Source organism: Poecilia reticulata, linkage group LG7 (assembly GCF_000633615.1).
Source record: "Poecilia reticulata strain Guanapo linkage group LG7, Guppy_female_1.0+MT, whole genome shotgun sequence".
NCBI classification, from domain to species: domain Eukaryota; kingdom Metazoa; phylum Chordata; class Actinopteri; order Cyprinodontiformes; family Poeciliidae; genus Poecilia; species Poecilia reticulata.
Genome location: NC_024337.1, coordinates 20,016,618 through 20,037,760, shown reverse-complemented (window position 1 = coordinate 20,037,760; position 21,143 = coordinate 20,016,618). Strand labels below are relative to the sequence as shown.

At 37.4% G+C, this 21,143-nt stretch overlaps 1 protein-coding gene across 1 annotated transcript in view; it reads right to left on the bottom strand.

Annotated features, from left to right (window-relative positions):
- LOC103467631 (acid-sensing ion channel 1-like) overlaps window positions 1-21,143 on the bottom strand; it is a 76,764-nt gene that overhangs the window by 9,824 nt on the left and 45,797 nt on the right. The window contains exons 3-6 of the mRNA XM_008414191.2: window positions 4,114-4,264; window positions 2,962-3,089; window positions 1,745-1,895; window positions 1,586-1,642 (exon numbers count right to left, since the gene is read on the bottom strand). Of these exons, the coding sequence (XP_008412413.1) occupies window positions 1,586-1,642; window positions 1,745-1,895; window positions 2,962-3,089; window positions 4,114-4,264 (487 nt within the window). The remainder of the gene's footprint in view (window positions 1-1,585; window positions 1,643-1,744; window positions 1,896-2,961; window positions 3,090-4,113; window positions 4,265-21,143) is intronic.

Sequence of the window (21,143 nt, the reverse complement as noted above, 5' to 3'; positions counted from 1 at the left end):
ATTATGAACACCAACATAACAGAGCACCACAAGCTCCATCTGGGCCCAGCTCAGATGAAGCAACTGCACCCACTGGAATATGCTAGTCATATTCTACGCAGCACACTCAGCACATACAAACCAAGAGGTGACGCCCTGGAGCAAACCGTATACACCATATACCAACCATAAAAGATAGTCCCTGTTGCTCAAGGTGGTCCCTGATCTCGAGTGAGAGTGCATACCCTTTGAGGTACCTAAATGTGGGCAGGGAACTAATCGTGGTGGGCCCGCAGCCTCAAAGAGTGAACCCACAATCTAACACACCTGCGTAGCTCTACACAGCAGCAGCAGGTCTCCTTCGCTGCCGCACAAGTGCAAACCCAGCGCGAACGTCTTATTGCTCATGTTGCGTTTAAACGCGGCTCGGAGAAACAAGTCACGACGGATTAAACAGTTTTAACTGTTGACAAAAGTGACAGGAGGCACAGATATGGGAAGTGTGGAAGACCCTACTGTATCAAAACGATACAGTCCAGTGGGGGCGTGGGGAGGGCACGGCTGACTCTGTGGCGGGCAATGCCCCCCAATGCCAGCCCATGCCGCCGGGCCTACTTTAGTGGGGGAAGTGAAGCTAATGAAACTTAATGGGACCACAGATGGAGATAAAACCAAAACTATCCAGGAAGAAAAGTTGTTAAAGACTTTATTAAAAAACTAGAAAATTCCTGAAGAAATGTAACCAGGGCCTGCCAAAGTGTGCCCGTCAGTTTGGACCCAGTGTTCTGCTAAAAATTAGCATCAATGCTAAAGAAAGCTGCAATGTACTCAACAGCATGTGGAGAGTCTCAAGCATGTTGAGTAACATGGGCGTATGCCATTCTGTATGTTAAAATTAGTGTATAAGCTAAAATTAGCCAAAATGCTAATGTTAGCCTAAATGCTGGCAGTAGCATGTGGAGCATCACTAGCATGTTGTTTTAATTTGTCTTGCTCCATTCAGTATGCTAAACATGTCTAATTAATAAGAAAATTAGCTAATAGATAACTTTAGGGAAAAGGCTAAACAATAATATCTCATGCTTCGCAAGGCAGTCACTACCCTTTCCTATGTAATACTATGGCAGGCCCCATTGACAACAACTCTGGATTCATTGTTTAAGAAAAAGAAGAATAAGAAACAAAAATTTGTATTAAAAGTTATTTGTGTTTAGAGTAAATCATATATCCACATATCCTCTATCAATCCCCTCCAATATGACTGAGCTTGATCTGTTTTGCAAAGATGAATGAGCAAAAATGTCTGTCCTTAAATGTGACGAGTTTACGAAGACATACCTCAAAAGATTTTTAGTTTAATTTGAAGCAAGAAGTTGCTCTAAAAAGTATCGACTCAGCAGGGCTGAATACAAATATTTCCTGCACAGATTAGATTTTTTAAAAATAAAGTTATCCTTCCATTTCATTTGGGTCTATCTCATAAACAAACAAACAAAAAAAAAACCTAAAATCAGAGTGAGAGAAAGTGCTTTGGTGGTGCATTTTGAAGCCTTAAAATGCAAACATGTTCTGAAGTGCATCTCTGCAGGATGGTAACCTTTCTTACCAAGAGCTGGGTCAGCACACTCTTTGTACATCTGGGGGGTGCAGAAGGAAGCGTCGCCTGCAGCACAAGCAACACACACATGAATGCATTCCTCTGTTTCGCTTCTCCAAGCATCCACAGACATGTATTGATTTAACTTCAATACTGCAGATGTCCTACCAGGCATGTGCACCATGCGGCAGTTGCAGTTGTCCACCAGGTAGCGCGTCTCGCAGTCTATGCGGCAGGCGGTGATGCTGTAAGTGTCGAAGAAGTCTGAATCCATGGGCGTCACCTTACAGTCCCCCCAGGGCGGAGGAAGATATATGAGCTGTAATGACAACAAACATGTCTGGTCTTCATAAGTCAAATGAAACCTTTAAAAGCTGAGGATGAAGCAGCTTGAAATATGTGGAAGATTAAATAGTAGGTAAAGGAAAGTAAAGGAAAGAGCCGCATGGATCACAGGTAGGTTGCAGAAATCGATTAAAAATTAAAAATCAAGAAAGTAAAACAGTAAAACAAACTGGGCTGTATTTTCTTACTAACATTAATACCATGTAGTGTCATTCTTTCTTTTACATAATCTCAGGTTATCTGATGAAAAATAAGGCAAAATTGTGTTGTAATTGACATAAATTTCTCTTAAATGCTGCTAGTTAGTTTATTATTTTCAGGTGGAAAAACTAAAAAGATGAGATGCTTTAGATGCTTATTTCTCAGAAAATGTTCAGATTTTAAATCTATGCAGTCAAGAAAAAATCTAATCAAAAAATCAAACCAACTATTTTTGCATCAATTTTCCTATATTTTTGTTTCTCATAGCCAAACAATGTCTGTAATTGGGAACTGCAAGCACACACTGACCGGCAGGACAAAATTACCAATATTTCAAAATTATTCATCATAATTTTGAAATATTGGTATTTATCATTAACATTTTTTTTATTTGGTAAACGTGTGAAAGCTGAACTTTGCAGACAGGAACGTGTATGCAGCTTAGTACTTCATTAAATAAATTATACCTTCTGTGTTGTTAGGATTTTGACTCAAAAACTGAGTCTTATTTTATAATTCATGTTTGAAGATAAAAGTCTTGTGCCTCTTCAGTTTGTTTGTTGTGTTCAAATGGGCTGGGAATCAAACTGTTTGATTGGTAGAGGACTGATACGCTCCAGATATTGGTCGCCCATTACATCACCCCAAAGATTTAGGAATATTATCAACATCATGACCTGCACTGCATAGTAACAGCTGGTTCTTTAAGCTGCAATAAAAATTAAAAAAAAACTTTAGTATCTGTTTCCTGCTTACTCTGGTGCACATAAATTCATTTTACATGGCAAAAGGTCAAAAAAGGAGGCAAAAATCTACATTTTAGACTCTAGAGTTCGTACCCGCTGTTCCTGGCAGGACACAAACGTCTGGAATCCGGGTGAAACACCAAATCCGAGCTGGTCGATGAAGGACGGCTCCTCCTGACTATGGATCTGAACTTTGATCCCAGCTTCAAAGGAAGTCTCATCTGAGGGTAGACAAAGGTGAAGAGAGTGTGAGATAACTGATGAGAGATAGAAAAAAGGAGTAAATTTACACCAAAGACTTTTTTACTAGAGAAAACTTTTACATTTTTTATTAATCCCAGAAATTGTCTAGAAAAACAAGACATTTCTAAGGTTTAAAAGTTGAAAATTACTAGAAAAATTGAAATTTTGAGATTAGTCTCAGAAAATTCCAAGAAAAAACAAGGAAATGTTTGAGTCTGAAATGTTGAAAACTTTCTAAAAAACTTGAGATTAATTAAGAGATTTTCTGGAGAAACAAGAAAATTACAGGGTTCAAAAGCCAGAAATTTGAAAGGAAAAGAACTCTACATTTTTTAGGTTAATTTAAAAAATCAAGGACACTTTGGAGTTTGAAAAGTTGAGAAGTTTATAGAAAAATGTCAGAAATTTTGACATTAATCTTAGAAATTTTCTAGAAAAAACAAGGAATTTTTTAGTTGAAAATGTGAACGTTTGCTATAGAAACAACTCAGAAATTTTGAGATTCATTTCAGAAATTTTCTAGAAAAAAACAATATAGTTTGAAACTTTTGAATCATCAAACATTTCTGACTTTTGAAGCTAAAAAATAACAATTGAAAAAAAAATCAAAATTTCTGAGTTTTTTCTTGCAAATGTCAAACTTTTCACTCATAAATAATCTTGTTTTTTCTTCTAGAAAATTTCTGACCTTAATCTACAAATTTCTGAGTTTTTGGCAGAAATCTACTCTTTTTTTTCTCTCCTATGATTCAATGGCTGTTTTACGTCAACCGAGGCGCTGACATGAACCCTTTAGCCTGCACACACACACACACGCACACACACACACACACACACACACACACACACACACACACACACACACACACATACACACACGCACACACACACNACACACACACACACACACACACACACACACACACACACACACACACACACACACACACACACACACACACACACACACACACACACACACCACCTAAGTGGGTCTCTGACCTGTTTCTCCCCAGACTGGCAGGTATTCATCCTGTTGGATGTCCAGCATGAGCTCCAGTCCGTTTCCCATGCCGCCCTTGGTGGTGATGAGCGGAGGACTCCCATCTCCACCGGCGTTGAAGGTGTAGCATTTCCCATAGCGAGTGAAGACCTAATGTGACACCAAAGGAAGTTCAGAAATGACATGTCAAGCTTTTCCACTAGGGGTCAGTGTTGCACTCACCTTCTGGGGTTAATGTGTGCATGTGTTTAGGTGTTGGTGATAACATGTATATGTATTTGACAGAAAAAGCATGACAGAAACAGAGAGGAAAAACTGTGGCAGAAAGAGGAGCAGGAGAGAGTAAAATGGTAAAAAGAAGGGTTTCTTTTTCCCGTGGCTGTGTAAGTTACACAATCAGCCCAGTGAGGTGATGGAGACTGGCAGTCTGGTGATTTAACATTCCCTCGCTCGCTCTTTATGGCACTTATAATGGACCTGATGTTACCATGGAGACCAAGCATCCCAGCCAGGAAGAATGCTGCCTTAATTTTCAAGGAAAGCTGAGAGACAGATGTTAAATCGGGCTTCTGTGAAATAGGAACAGCACCCAATTTCATAGAAACCAAACAATATCAAGCAGTGAAGGACTCTTGCATTAGACCGTTAAGTGCTGCGTGAGTCACATAAACTAAGGCCGGGAACGACGGAGAGTTGGGATGCAAAGTGAAGAAGACAGAGCGATAGCGGGAGTTTAGCCTCTGATGCTCGGAGCAAGCTTTTGGTTCGCCATTTTTTTTTGGCACAGACTGACATATCTACGATTAGAGGGGAGAGCAAGCCAAACAAGTAATTGCCGAGAAAGAGTTTGGATCTCGCTGCAGGCAGTTTAAACATTTGGGGCCATCTATCATGAAAAGTCAGCGAGGGACTGCTGCTGGTTGCAGCAGACGCAGACATCAATCTGAGGTGGAGAAAAACATTCAGCGCTGAAAAGGCGACGAGAAGGCACATTAGGCCTCGGTATTTACTTTGTTTTTCAAGTGCTTCACACTGAAAATATGCACAAATGAAAATGTGAAGGGAGCATGAGTGCAGGACTGGGAGTAATTGGAGTTTATGTGTTTTCTGTGTCTTTTGAAAGCATCACAAAAATATTCACACCCAGCTCGAAATGGGTTCAAACGGCTGAGTGCAGCAATTTTCACAGCAATTACAAAATGTGGTTTTATCTCCGAGTGCAAGTCTCCAAAATGACGCCATAAATGCACCAAGCTCGATGGTGAAGCAGAAAGTGTTTCATTTGCTGCACATTTGTAGTTTTCATGCTGCAAGGTGCAATTATACATAAAAAAAGATACATCTAAATTTGTATATCTTCTAAATGTTTGAGTTTGCCTCACTGCAAGTGCCATCATTATGTCGATTTAATGAGAAGCTGGTTGGATGCCGATAAGAAAGATGACCAAGGGAATTTAACATGTTAATACAAACTGCAAATTAACATCTTCACAAAGCAACATAATCTCTTCCAGTTTTTGCATCAGTTGTTTGCTTTATTTCTGCACAATTTATTAAGCAGATTGCACGAAACGCACACAGTGGCAGTTTGGCTCATTAAGTCCAATGGGAGAAATTTACAGATATTTATGTGTCAGGTTGCAGTTCTTCAGCCACAAACTAAGTAAAAAGCATTTATTAATATTTTAAGTTCGATAAAAGCTTTTATTATCAAGGCAAGCTGCTTTAAACTAAGAAGCATCTGCAGAAATCACTTACTGATTCATTCAGATGTTCTGGTTCAGGTCCAGTTATCTCTTATATCAAAATGTGCCAGATTATAACAATTGTCCAAACTAATGATATAAATATATTGAGGACTACTAATTTATAATTATGTCAGAATAAAAAAGTTAGTGTGTGATTTGATTCACAATCCTCAGAGAAAACACAGTAATTTACATAAATTCTTAAATAAGATTTCCCCATTAAATATGTAATATTTCATTAAATATTGAACAATTTTGGAATAAGTTTTGCCCACTTTGCACATTAGTTCCTACAAATATTGCGGTGCAGTTTCTTTCCGCTTATTTCAACACAATCTCTCAGGAAATCACTCTGTCACCACTGACAGTCACTCTGGCAGCCTATTTTATAATTTCAGAACAATTTATATTCTGTGAGATCACGCTATTTATTAAACAAAGCAACCAACTAACACAAAATACACAAATTTGTAATTTAGTATTCAAAAACTGCTAGACTTTTTGCATCGAAAATTTAGCGCACAGACTTATTTTGTCCAAATGAAGAACAAAAAGGACAAAAAAGACGTCCGTATTAGACTATCTGACATACCCGTCAATCCAGCATACTTTATGGTAACGCGCATGCGTACATTGATGTTACGTCACATACTGCTTACTCAGAACACCGCCGATCCAGCCAGATTTGCAGTACCGTAATTCCGCCACACGTAGCGCTGTCTGAAAAATTCCAACTGTTTCTGAATTGGGTGACGTTGCGCTTTCCAGCCAATATCGGGTTATTACGGTAATATACCGAAGTGTCTTTTAACAAACTGTAAATTGCGAAAATAGTTTCCTAGATGTTGAAAGCTCCAGTTGTTATGGATAAATGGGAAAATATATTTACTCACAGGACATTTAAAGAACTGTGTGCAATTAAAATAAGCAAAAACATCCAGGTGGACTTTTTAAATTTAGGACATAAAGGGTTTTAAATAACGATTAAGAAACCTGTTAGGGATTCCCATCTGAGTGCTGTGTAAGGAAAAACAACAGGCAAAATAAAATATTGCCGTCTGACAGTTTGAAAGCGTAATGTTGCTGTGGTTTGGTGTGGAAGAAAATGTAGGTGTCAAATGTTTCTGGAGTGAAGGGAATGAGTCTGGGCTGATGGGAGCCTGGAGAAGACCAGACATTGGAGAACACTGTTGGCAGGCACTGAAATTCAGCATGAATAGATTTCTGTCTGGAGCTCATGAACTGCCAGGATGCGTTGTAAAGTGACAAAAACTATTTTTCAGCCAGGTATTGTTTGAGAGTCTTTAAGTCACAAACCTGCCAAGAGGAGAGACGCCACAATGTAAATGTTTGAGGTTAATTATTATTGGTCCCAAACAATCCCAGCAGTCATATGATTTATGCTGTGTTGGCATTTGTGGACGTCACGTGTTCGTCATTTCTGGTTTGTTGCAGCTACTAAACAATAAGTTATTTGCAACACAAGACACATTACATAAAATAAAACATTTTGCAGAGTTAATCCTCATTGGTTGAAGCTGAATATTTAGAAGATATATGTTTAGTAACTCTGAGTTTGTTGAAATATTTCAGTGTTGATCGGCTGACTGAAGCTGCTGCCTTTTGAGTTTAAAGTCTCTTCATGAAAAGCCGTCTTCCTTTTCTATTCCTCTTCTCTCTGCTGGAGTTGGCGCTCTCTACACACTCATTTTCACCTATTGATCACACAGCCTGACGGCTGGCTCAACATCTGTAAAAGAGGAAGGACTCTGTCCTTTCTCCTGCAGTCGGAGGAAAAATGCGTTGACCGGCACGGCATAAACAAATCAATCATTGTATAAATGTTAAATGGTGTATATGAGAGGTGCATAATGTTCTCCAGCAGTGTGATCGATCCACAGATGTGAGTTTATTTCAGGCCTCAGCTGAAGGCAACACCAAAACAAAGTCTGTGGAGCTTTTCAGCACAATAAAAACGGTTTCCAGCACCAGAAAAAAAAAAGCTTTTTATTTCAATCTGAAGAACGTAGAAACTAAAAATCAATCCTTCCTGACATTCTGTAATTAATTATCTTCTATACTTCAAACAGACTGTAATGTTTGTAGCTTTGTGATCTATAAAACTGTCACTCACACGTAATTTTTCATGCATTGAAAAGCTCTCAACAGAGCTCAGCGGTAATAAGTCATTATGCACATAATTATGTATATCTGTTTTATATACGCATGTCAGGTTTTCAAAGAATCTCTAAAAGGCTAATCCTTGCACTTTGCCATCCATTTGGTAAGGTCTTAATACAGCCTTCCAATCTGTGACTGGCTAAAAGACGTCTCAGAAGGCTACGTTCAGTCCATTAGCGCTCTCCCTGTTTAATAGGGATGTTTTAAAGACTTGAAAGCTGTCTCGGTGAAGTGCAAACACTTTCACTGTTATTAAGCTGTATTCTTCAACACCTACCGCTGGGAAAGGCAAGCAAGGAGCAGTCAACAGTGACCAGAGCAACAATAAAAGCTAAAGGGTGTTACAAAAGCAAAACAGAACAAATTCAGTCAGGATTTCAGCTTAAGGAATACAAAATAGCAAAACATCTCTACTTTCCTTCATGTGTATGAAGCTTCTCTAACCTTTTTTTAGGCTGCTAGCTTGCAGCCAGCTGTTTGCTGGTGTTAGCATGCTAACGTAGCATGTTGAAATGTTTAAGCACAGCATTTATTTTAATGTATTACGGTAGTTACACATCCGCTGCTAATGGGAGCATGTCTGAAGGATTTGGTTGCACGGCAGAATAAAATATTTATGGGGACATCATAAATCAGAGACTATGAGATTATTGTCCTCTTGTTCTGCATAAAATATGCAAATATACTGGTCTCACTTTTTACTTCTCTGTTTGTTAACTTCTAGATGGTGAAAAATGGATTGTCAGAAACAAAAATGCCCTCGATTTGCAAAGGTGTGATGTTTTTGTTAATGTGATGTTTTTGTTGTTGTCTCTGCAATGTCTCTTAGAGAAAACACTGGTTTGGGCCCACAGGGCTTGAAATGTCGAACCTTTTCTTTTTTTGTTTGTATCCACAGCAATTTTCATGTAAGTTTAAGATGCATTTCCTCTACTATGTTCATTGTATTCCTGCTTTCCTGTCACCAGGATGCTTTTATCAGGAGTCAATAGTTTCTGCTTCTCATACAAAAAGTAACTAAATAGAAAAATGTACCTCAAATTTGGTTTCAGTGCCAAAAGTAGCTACAATTTTTCACATTTTGTCATCATGTTATGTTTGTTAGATTTCATCTGGTGGACCAAGTTGTATATAACATATTGAAATCTGATGTTCCTGCTGAATCAATTCAAACTGTTTTTTACTTCAATTGCAGCTGCAACTCTACACACATGCAAAGATTAAATTTTTTGGCACAATTTTCCTCGCAAAATAGCTTAAGCTCAGACAGATTGGATAAAGAACCTCTGTGTGAACACAAGTTTTCAAGCCACCACTGGATTTGAAACTGAACTGGGTCATTCTAACACATTTATACGCTTTAATTTAAGACCCTCCACTGAATCTCTGGCTGAGTTATTATCCAGTTAGGAGGTGAACTTCTGCAGCATCCTGAAGTCTTTCTCAACTAGCACTAGTTTCCTGGCCTATGTTGAAAAAAGCGTCTTCTGTTATGGTGAAGGTAGGTTTTGAATGAGGGTAGTGATTGGTAATTTTCCACCAGACGTTACATGTAAAACTAAAGTCAATAGTTTCTTCTTCTACATGGTTACCGTACCATGGCTTCTGTCTTTCTTTCAGCCACAAGTTATTTTTTTAAAGTCCAACTGAAACAACTGAAATTAATATTTTTCAATCAAATCCACAGTATCATAGTCATCTCTAACGACACAAAGAGAGACAAAATATCTGGCATTAGAAGGAGTTCATGCAAATACTTCTGAAAATAATGCAAGCAGATGTTTTTTTTTTAGAGATGGGAGATATACACTAAAAAAAAACATCTCTAATTTGTAAAATACGGCAGCTGTGATTGCAGGAATCTTACCGTATATTAAGGTTTTATATTTTTATACGGTAAAATTCTGGCAATAACAGCTGCTGGTATTTTACCGTAAATTAGAGATGTTTTTTTTTACAGTGTACTTTATTGTCCCACTGTAAAACCTTTGAAGGTGGTTTAACTTGAAAATGAAAGTCCACCTTGAAAATTCAATTAAAGTCAACAATTAAATTATTTTGGTTTTAACTCAGAAATTAAAGTTCATGAAGTTGATTTAACAACAAACACAAGTTGTCTAAACTTTGTTTTTTAAGTTCATTAATCTTGAATTGTGAGTTTTAACTTAATGCTGCAATTTAAACCACATAATTATTTCAGAATATTCAATGAAAAAAAAAAAAACTTCCCTCACCCGGTAAAATAGCCACGTTTCTTTTATTTTACTCACAATATCAGGTTAATATAACTACTTATTTTACTTTAGAATATTTAAATTCTTTTTTTAAATTGCCTGAACAACATTTTAGTTTTATTAAACATCACAATGAATTCTGCTCAAAAACATTTAGCGTAAAAAGGACATTATCCTTAAGCATTAAACATTTGCCTTAGTAACAAAAGAATCAGATCAACGTGACGCACTTCCATTTCAGTATACAAAAACAAGCCGCTAAGAAATCTGGGAAATAGTTCCCACTCCTGTCTTTATCTTCTTTTAGTTTTTTTCTTTAAGTGCTAACCTACAAACTTAAGCTAATTCAACTCTTGGAGGTTTAACACATTGAATAAAAAGTTAACGCAACTTACTGCTGTAAGTTTATCTTTCACAAACTCACACATTTAGGTTAAAAATCTAAAACTCGTTAAATTTATTTGACGTAAAGTGTCGGAAACAGCAGACACAACTAAATGCAGCTCAGATGTTTTACAGTGCAGACAGTGAGTACATTTTAACCTTCAGGCTGGTCTGCAGGCCTCACTAAATATCAGTCTGTTGCACTTTGCATGCATAATAGAAACTTGTCCTTAACTTAATCCTGTCTGCAAATATGACATTGCGAAAAATCTTTAAAATATGCATTTTTACCTTTGGAGTGCTCAACTCCACCAGCTCATCCAAATCATTCTTATTCTTTGATTTACCTTAGAAAGCACCGTGTAGTAAATTTAGCATTCTGTGTCTCTGTAATATTCAGCAGGCGGTTTTGAAGGCCGCCTCATTGTGATCGCTCATGTTATCAGAACAAAGATGGGAATAAATAAAAGCCTCAGAGCAAAACCACACGCTCCTCCTCCGCCATTAGGGCCTGGATGAATAGCTGACTCACCAGACTAATAGCCAGGTGGAACCGAAAGCCGCTCCAAAGGGAGAATAAAATATGTGCACAGGATGTTTGTGTTTTCCTGTCTTAATAATGACGAGACTATGCAATACTTTCAGTGTCAGAGGAACCCTGAGTCACCATCTGTCAAAATAAAGAAGCTAAAGAGTTGATGAAAAACAAACTGTGTGATTTAATTAAAGCGCAAAATAAAACTTTCCCTGGGCATCTTAGTGGGGTAAGAAGAGATTTCCTAACAAGTTGCTTCTCTTCGACTTGCTGTGACCAATCAAAGGAGTGTTTTCACAAAGAGTGTGTCTGATGAGAGGGACACACTCCACCTCACACAAACACGCCAAATGGGCTCTGTGGCTTCATTTGCTGCTCCATGTTTGCTGACCCTGTTTAAGTTTCTGGATTTCCACAGATGGGCACCCGGAGAAGCTGCACCAGGGTCAGACTGAAAGCGTCGTAAGAAGAGATTTTATTCAAATATGCATTTAGGTATGAGACTAATGGGCTGAAAGCCTGCAGTGACTCAATCTAATGCATTTTATGAAAACTGTGCTGTACTTTGAAGTGAGATCAAAGGAGACGGGAAGGTATTCTCACAAAAGTAATGTTTTAAACAGACAAAGAGAGCAGATCTGTGTCCTTTTCTATTGAAATGCTTTGCTTTGTGGAGAGTAAAATCAGATTAAAACATTTTAATCTAAAGGATGGGAAAGATGCTGTGATGTTAAAGCTCTCCATACGCTTCTTTAATAGACTTCTGTTACAATTATGTAGTAAAAAATAAACCAGGAGGATTTATTTCTTTTTTTTTTACACCATTAATATGATCTAAACAGTAAGTTAGCAAAAAAAATACTTTGCTAAAATGTATTTTGGTCAATTTCAGTGTTCAATTATGTTGATGCGTCATTTATCTTTGTTTCATTTTCACTTCTGTACTTGTTAAATGTCACGTTATATTTGGAAACTGATTTAAAATGACAATTTTTAATCATTTCTTTGCGCACACCATGAAAACTACTGATTAGGAGGCCTAAAGAAAACAGAGCCGGGTAGATCTGGTGCAGTACATGTACTGTGCCTCTGTTTAGTTGATAATCCGAATAATTATTCAGTGGAATATTTAGTAACTACAACAAATGATAATATTAAAAACCAGGATTTCTATGGAGCAAACTCTAATCCAGCGTAATTTACACTCTGCTGCTAACCACTTCTGTCTCAATTTGGCTGAAATTTGAAGTTTTAAATTAAATACTTTGTATACAGAAACAGATAAAATCTTGGAAACATAGTAAGGAATTCCAAAAGCCAAAACTATTTGCAGAATTTATCGTTCAGACATCGCCCCGGTCACAAGCGCCTAAGCAATGCCTGCTTGTTTTCACCAGCAGGAAGAGCCGCCGCCGCCGCCTCAGAACAGCCATTCGTCAAAGTGATCAAGGTTTATCGTGGCATTAATCGCGTCGAAGATGAATGTGCAGCACAGAGAAAACAATCAGCGACGATCAATTACTGGTAAATGCGCAGCCGGAAACAAAACATATTCAGTTCAGTCAAAGAGTTTATTTATCAATTCAAGACTCCGTTGTTGCATTGTAATGAAACTTTCTGTTGTGTTTAATACCAACCACATTAATGCGACAACGGGCCGATGCAGCGCCGTGTTGCACATAAACATCCATGATCCTTAAACGTTTCCACATTTTCACAAACTTCTATTAGATTAGTGAGATTTTAAACTTTAATTGCAACGTTAAAAGAAAAGATACATTTTCAGACAAATGTAAATCTTAATTTGGTAAATATTTGAATTTAGTCCTCTGAGTCAAAGCATTGTAGAGTCTGCTAACACTGAAAGTCTTTTCTTGTATTTATTTACCAGATTTGCTCATGGAGACTGAAATCTTTGTCCGTTCTTCTTTTAAAAACAGTTTAAAATCCATCAGATTGGGTGGAGAGTTTCTGAACATTACATGTGAAGTTTTCTCACAATGTTTTAACAGGATTTAGGTCTGGATTTTGACACATAGATCTGTTTTTATTGAAATTATTTCACTGTATCTCTGCCTTCATGCTGTCCTGCATGATGCTGAATCTCTACCTCTGTCTCCTTAGCAACAGGTTTTCTTCCAGGCTTATCCTCTTTTTAACTCCATCTATCATCTTACTACCTCCAACCTGCTTCACTGTCTCTGCTGAACAAACGTATCCCCTCAGGATGATACTGCTCCCACCATGTTTTATAGTGGGGACTGGTTCAGGCGACATCCTGCAATAATGTCCCTCTCATATTGTTTTACAGGACTACAGGCAGGTAAGCAGTCAACATGATTGTTTTGTCTTGTGTGTCTCTAAATAGAATGAAGGCATTTGGGTTTTGTGTATTTTATAAGGACGTATCTGAAGAAAAAGGGCTAAATCCATACTTTCCAGATTTGCATTTGCAAAGTCATGTTTCTGAATGAAACACAAAACAGAACCAGTGGTGCTAAGATTTGGAAAATTAGGAAAACAGAAACCAGAGTTTGTAACTCCAGTCATGCAGCTTTTAGATGCAACACACCTGAATCACAAAACTGATTTACCTGCTTTGCAAAAGTCTGGTTGGAGTAGAGATGCATCTAAAAGTTGCAGGACAGTGCAGACCGAGACAGTGCAAGTCTGGCAGTCATAAATTTATGTAAAAAAATCTACTAAGAGAAGAAAGTTAATTAGTTGGGGGTTGTTTAGGTGATTCATCTGTGGTCTTCTCAGTCCTGTGCAGAAAGGATTCTCAGCCGCTTCAAGGGATTTGTTGTTTGTTTGATTGTGGGAAAAGGAATCTACAAAACCCGAAAGCAAATAAACGGTTTTCCTCTCTTTTTTTTTGAAGGTCACAGTCAGAATAATGAATGAGAATTGATCATGTAAATCAACAGGTTCAGCGCATTGACTTGGGGATCTCATGTTTGCTGCTGTAGAGGGTGAAGGGCAACGCTGCGTTATTTATCACCTAATCGTTGTGAACAGCCGGCCCACCTGATGCTTATTGACAGCCGAGCAGTAATGAGAAATCTAAAAGCAGCTGCTGGCCTAACTTCTTCATCACTTGTAGAAAATTGCAGCATGTCAAATTGTTATTGCTCAAGAAATCCAACATCAGTCTCTTCTTTGTAAATTAATAACATGAAGCCTTCCCAGATATAGGATTTTCTTTCTTTATGTGGGATTAAAGCAACCGGCTCCTGCACAATAAAAGTAATTCTTGTCCCCAGGCTCTTCCTTCCTCCCTGGCTCGCATTGTTCTCCTGCGCGTCTCCTGAACTATGATGTTCTTTTCCCTGGCGACTCCGCTCCTTCTCCTGCTCCACTTCCCCACCCACTCCTGCCTCATTTGATGAATATTTCACAGACCAATAGAGACAGAGCCTCCTCCTCTCTCATCCTTTTCCCAGAAGACTGTCCAGCTCTCGGTACCCATCACCTTCGGAGGTGATAGAATCACAGTGCTGAGTAAGGGGGCATCCCTGGAGACTGCAGGAAACCAGAAAGCACATTAAAAAAAAGAGAGAAAAATAGAAGTATGTGTTCACTAAAGTTGTATCTGGCTCTGAGAGATGGCCTGATCTGAAAGTCAGGACTGTGCTGACCTTCGCTTTATTGCAGCCTGGCAGAGTGAATTTAAAATTAGCCCTGCACTGCAAAACAGGAAAACAGCGAAAGGTCTATTAAAACCTTAATAATCACTATAAAATGACGACGGTGCGCTGCAGACATTCGCATAAAGGAGAATATGATATAAAACATAATCTGTGCAACAAGGAAAGTGTTGTAATAACATAAATAATAAATAAAGAATATAAAATGCAACTTTCAGCTTTGAAGGGAGGTAGATATATTTTAACAATATATAGTGTTTTAATAAGTGAATATATTTATATTTCTGTAACAACTTAAAACCACCCAGAAACAGGTGCAGTTATACCGGAAACATGTTCATGTCGGGGTGTTTAAACTAGATTTAAATAATATTCTGATTCAAAGTGTGGCAGCAAAATTAGGAGTTTTTAATTAAAAGATCTAAACCAATAAAAACGTATGTTATGCTTGTGAACCAGTGACTTGTGAGACAGACAAAGGCCGTTTTACTGTCCTGGAACCAAAAACACGCTGAATGTTTCTCCAGCAATTTGTTCTCTAAATAATCATCAAAGCAAAGCAAACCAACAGAGTAGTTAACTAAACACAGACAGGTTTTCCATATTCAGTCACACGGCTCCTGCAGCTTCTTTCCGATCAGATGCAAAACGTGAAAATGTTGGAGAAACTGGAGCTTTCTGGCAGCTCAAACAGTCGAGAGGAAAAAGGGTTTCTGCAGCAATTTTTGGTGTAAAAGTAATTTTCTGGTGGGGTTTTTTTAAGTGTATCAAATTAACCACATGCGTTTAGTCACTACATATCTAACAAATCAATGGAGAGAAAAAGTTGATAAAGATCCGAATAATTCTAGTCAGAAATCCAAATGAAAATATTCGAAATTCAAATAACTTTGCACATCTAAAACTGACTGAGTGATAAGTATTTTAAATTAAAACAAATCTGCAACTTATAAACCAGTAGAAATCTGCAGTGAGCATCTAAAACTGAAATTATTATTTATTTTTATGTTTAAATAATATCTTATAATTAAAATATTTCACTTGGTCTTTAATTGGAAAACTGTGATGAGCATTTCTTCTACTGAAAGCTTGACACGTTCAGCTAAAAATAGCACCAATGTTTCTTGACAGTAGAAATAAAAGATCGGATATGAATCGGTGAGTAAATAAGGGGAGACGGAAAAACAGGAAATCTGTAACAGAACCACATGATGACTGATTGAGCTGAGGCTTTTACCAGTCTCTGAGGACAACTAATTGATGTTTTAAAGCAATCATGGTAGATGGAGAGCAGCAACACGACCCAAACAGCTGTGAGGAAATTTACTCTACTGGTAACTGAAACAAAAAAAGAGATTTTTCTGCTGAAAGGTATCAAAATTGTTATTTTAAAACATCTCCAGGGAGCAGACGATGAGCTGAATGTTAAATATAATCTTGGGAAAACTGACGAGAGATGTTAGTGCTCTCGCTCGCATTCCCCCTGAGAAGCTGAAGATCTTTTAGTTTTGAAGTCAAATTTTCACTTTTTACTTGTTTAACATGGACTGTCAAGCAGAATCAAGTGAGCAGAAGCCAAGCAGTGCAAGAAAAGCATGATATATGTTTGCTGAATTAAACATCCACAGCCCACAGTAGTTAATTGTGACATGGAAATGCTCTTGGACAGGAACTCCCCGGTCCAATCCCAGTCAGTGCATCTCGATGAGCCGATCCATATGGGATGCTAAAACCTCCTCTGCCTGCCTCCTGCCTGCACGTCTCAATCATCACTACAATCGCCTACAAATCTCCTGTCAGCCTGTGCGAGCCAGCCATGCGACACACATCCCACGCTCACACTCGGCAGCGTGAGAAATGGCAGGGAAGCAGGGAGACGGTCGCTCCTCTCTGAGATGCTTCCCCACCACGTTTCCCTCCTGACTGCACAGAAACAGACCAACCAAGACTCCAAGGAGGCTTGGGTGCAACTTTTATTTACCTACATATGTAGAAATAATAAGATCCATCAAACGGTGAACCAGAATAAAAGTTTAAAGCATAGGTATATGGGGTAAATAAAATGTGTTCATTGGATTTTCTTGCACAAAATCATTCTTATGTAATGAGAATTTAGTCAATTTTACACTAGCGTGTGAAATTGACTTAAAAAAAAAATTGCAATTATGCAACCGCACATCTTTGAAAAGCATTAGTAGAGCATCCAGTGCAACCAATAACAATGCAGCAAGTGGTTTCTGGTTGGTAAGTCAGCAACAAAACACTTTGTCTTTTCCAGCAGCCATTGTACGGCACATACAGCGGTAAAACCAGCTGGACAAATGTGCTGGAACCCAGCTTGAGTTGCTAGGTAACGAGCTGGGCTTCCCAGTGGTTGCTAAGTTACGGGACAGTGACTGCTGATTTGTGACGTTATAGTCAGGTTTTTGAAACGAGTCGTTTTCCAGACACCAAAAAACATTAATTTATTGCAAAAAACCTGGAAAGTGATTTATTTAAAAGCTTAAATAAATCACTCTAAAAGTGGAGACCCGAATGGAAGAACAAAAACGTACAAAATGTTTGTAGCATAATACGTCCCCTTTGCTCTTCGTAATGTTGGAGTAGTTGTAGATAATTGCACCAAGTTACATTTCAGTGTTCAAATCAGCTCTCAAGAAAGCATTTTTAAAAATATAAATTAGCATTTCGCTTAAACAGCGACATTATAATGTCAGTTAATAACCTGAATTGACTCTTCAGGCCAAACTGTGTCTCTGGGTTGAAGAGAATCAGTGTAAGAGTTGTGTGATCCTCACAATCACACCTCAGGGGTTTTCCATGTCGCAGGCACACAGTCCACTCCGCTAAAATCCTTGGCCCACTCACAGCTTCTCTGCAGAAACACTGGAAGAAAAATATTCTGTGAAGTTTGAAATCGTGATAATTAGATGAACGACGAATATTAAAGTTCAGCCTGTTTAACTCGTCTACGTTTCCAAGGATTTTATTTTCTCTCCTACGGATTTTTTGGCATTAAAGGCCTAAATAGTGGAAACGAATATATCTTGAATTACGTTCTGCAGACTTTTTAGGTTTTAGATGTCGTTTGATTTCTTGTTCAAACTTCTTGTTATTGACTGCTTGACATTTTTCCTTTTTAAATCAAATGTGAAATAATTAGTCTTGTAGATAAAGCAGCTAAAAAGCTCCTAATATTACATAAAATTGCCACATTCTCTGGGAATATAGATTACAGATTCTATATTTAATTTATTACAAGTTCACTGGTACCAGGAATACATTGATTGTTTATTTTTCTGCATATTTTCTATGCTCAAAGTGCACTTACAGAGACTTATCACGGCAGTATAATGGTACATGGAAAATCCCATATTTGATATTAGCACATTTATTAAGTAAGAGAAAAAAATGTTATAAAGAAACAATATTTTCTACAAGATCACTGGTTTTCTCTGAGGTCGATACAATTTTTCTTAATATGGACTTCTTTTTCTCACAGGATAAATATACCAAGGCCGGATTTAAAAAAAATAAAAAATTATGTAAAAATAAAACATGAATATATTCTAGGTTTTGACTTTGCATCTCAAACAGGCCAGTAAATGTGAAGTGCATTGTGTAGATTAATGGTGCCCAAACTTTGGGCCATTTGGGTCAAATTTGCAAAGTTCAAAGTACTAATGGACCACAATAAAAATGTAAAAATAATTAAAAGAGTTGCAAATGGCTCCATTTTTCTCTTAGATTACATTAAGGAGAAGTATAAATTATTTTGTGAAATTTAGCTGCAGACTGCAACCAACTGTGAGCGTCTCTTACAAACTTGTGATTAAAACTAAACACAGCTGGCTGTGAAATAAGCTCTCAGTTTGTGCCAACTGGGCTTCTGCACAAACATACGGAGAGAAGGAGGAAGAAATTGTTGGTTATAAACTGAAGTGAATACAATGACGCCCCTTTTCTTGCAGCTCTTATGAGTTTATTGATATCTTACTAGTTGGTTCCTTCATGAATATAAGTCACCATTTGTTTTCTGTGTCTTTGGTTTTAATTTAATTGAGAACAGTCTGGGAAAAAGACATTCAGTCACATTTAATAAATTAGAATAAGTGTCCAGATTAAAATGTGTAAATTCAGAACAATTAGAAAAAAATACCCATCTGTGTGTCAGTTTATGAAGTAATGTGGATAATATTATTACTGCTATTATTATTATTGTAGGTGTTTTTGCTTATGTTGTTTTTTGTCCATTCAAACAAAATTCTGTTTGTTCTTAACTAAATCTGAATCAGTAATTAGACATTACACTGATGGGTTAACTATTAAAGGAGTGTAGTTTATTGGATTCATGTAATATGTGTAAGGTTATGTAGGCGATGTGAAGATAAATGGATAAAAAGTGGGAATATAGATACATTTGCACTTCCACCCACAGTCTTGAATATGCAAAGCAAAGGTTATGACATTTTGCTACATGCATGTAAGTATTCTTGTACATATTCAAAACAGATTTTTTTTAAAAGCATATTTTAAATTTTAAACTGTGATTTCTTAAACAGGTTTTGAATGTTTTCTGTTATTTGTTGCTTTTTTACTTTGAGTAGTTTCACTATGTCAATGAATTTTAATAATTTAGATTGTAGAAATAGTGTGTTAGTATTACCTCGATATACCACCTTATGAATTATTCTTATTGCTCTTTTTTGTAGTATTGTTAATGCCTGCAGTGCAGTTTTGCTCCAGATTTCTGCACAGATTCTTAAATAAGGTGCAAAGCTTTTTGTTTTGTGACAAACTTGACTTATTTAACAGAGATTATTTTTGAGACTTTGCCTGGAGCATTTCTGAATTTTGCATCAATAATGACAACTAAAAATGTATATTCATCAGCTCTTTCAATATTCACCCTTGTATCTGCATTCCTCTGTGTGATCGGCACTTCCCAACTAATTATTTCTGCTTTACTCTGATTTAAGAAGAGCTTGTTTTCATTTAACGAGTTGCATCCTTTAATAGCTGTTTATCTCAGGTGCAATAGGGCATTTACATGAATTATGAACAATTTGGGACTAAGCACTGAGCCTTGAGGAACTCCACACATAAAGCCCAAATATTTAAAACAAACATCTCCCAACTTCACAATAACTATGAAACCTCTTCATCCCATATTGTCACCTTTTGTATTAATAAATTAGGATTCACTGTGTTAAATGTCTTTTTGTCAACCAGCTATTGAACATGATTTTTAATAAACTCAGCTTTCTGTATAACATTTTTTTATTGGTCTGATGTAATGCTCTAATCTCAAATGTTGTTTTCATTTGCTGTAAACAGAAAAGCATCATAATTAACATCGATAACAGATAGAAAACATCCGTCTGCAATTATTCTGTCATTTGTTTCACTTAGTGAAATAAGTTATTGAAATAAATGAACTTTTCAGCGACGCTCTAATTCACTGAATATGAATGAATCCTCCTGAAGGCTGTGAGATGTTTCCTTCAAAGGCTTTGTACTTTTTTTTCAGTTCATGATGAATAATAGGGAAAAATTATTTCTGAAAACAATCAAAAGACTTTTAATAAATTGGGTTGAGGTGTATGTATGTTTGCACAGAGATTTATAAGCAGTGTTAAGATTTTCCATCTATATTTTCTTCCTGCTGGCTCTTCTCAGGGAAAATGAGCATAAATACATGCATAGATTTATATAGCTTTTTATATTTATTATCTTTCAGCATTACTGCATGATTTCCTCATTGGAATATTTGGCTTTAAGCTTAAATAAAATAATAAAATCAACCACTTCCAGGAGGAAAATTGCAGCGCAAACCCCGTGACTGAACAAATGTAGTTTTTGTGACGGTTGATCTCAGCATCAGTCCTTCTTGACTCACAGAAGCGCCGGTTGCTTCGCTGCTCCTGCCTGTTTACTGCTGCACTGTCAGAGCAAACTCTGCTCTGTGCGATGCAGCAGCTCGCAATCGGTCTGAAAGAGCTGCGACTGAGCAGAGCCCGGTAATGACGGGTTATTTCTGTCGAGTTTAAAATAGACCACATGGCCAGATGATTGCATGTCCGCCTGAGACGAGGACGGAGTGTTACCTGTGTGCGAAACGTGACTCTCTGTAATGGATGCTGCTCGACGTCTGGAAACCCATTCACCGTGGGATTTAATGATGGACTTTAATTAATGGCATCTTCATTTGGAAACAGGCTTGGAATTAAGGTTGGAATTAGGCTTGGAATTAGTTGGAATCAGGTTTTGAATTAAGGTTGGAATTAAGGTTGGAATTAG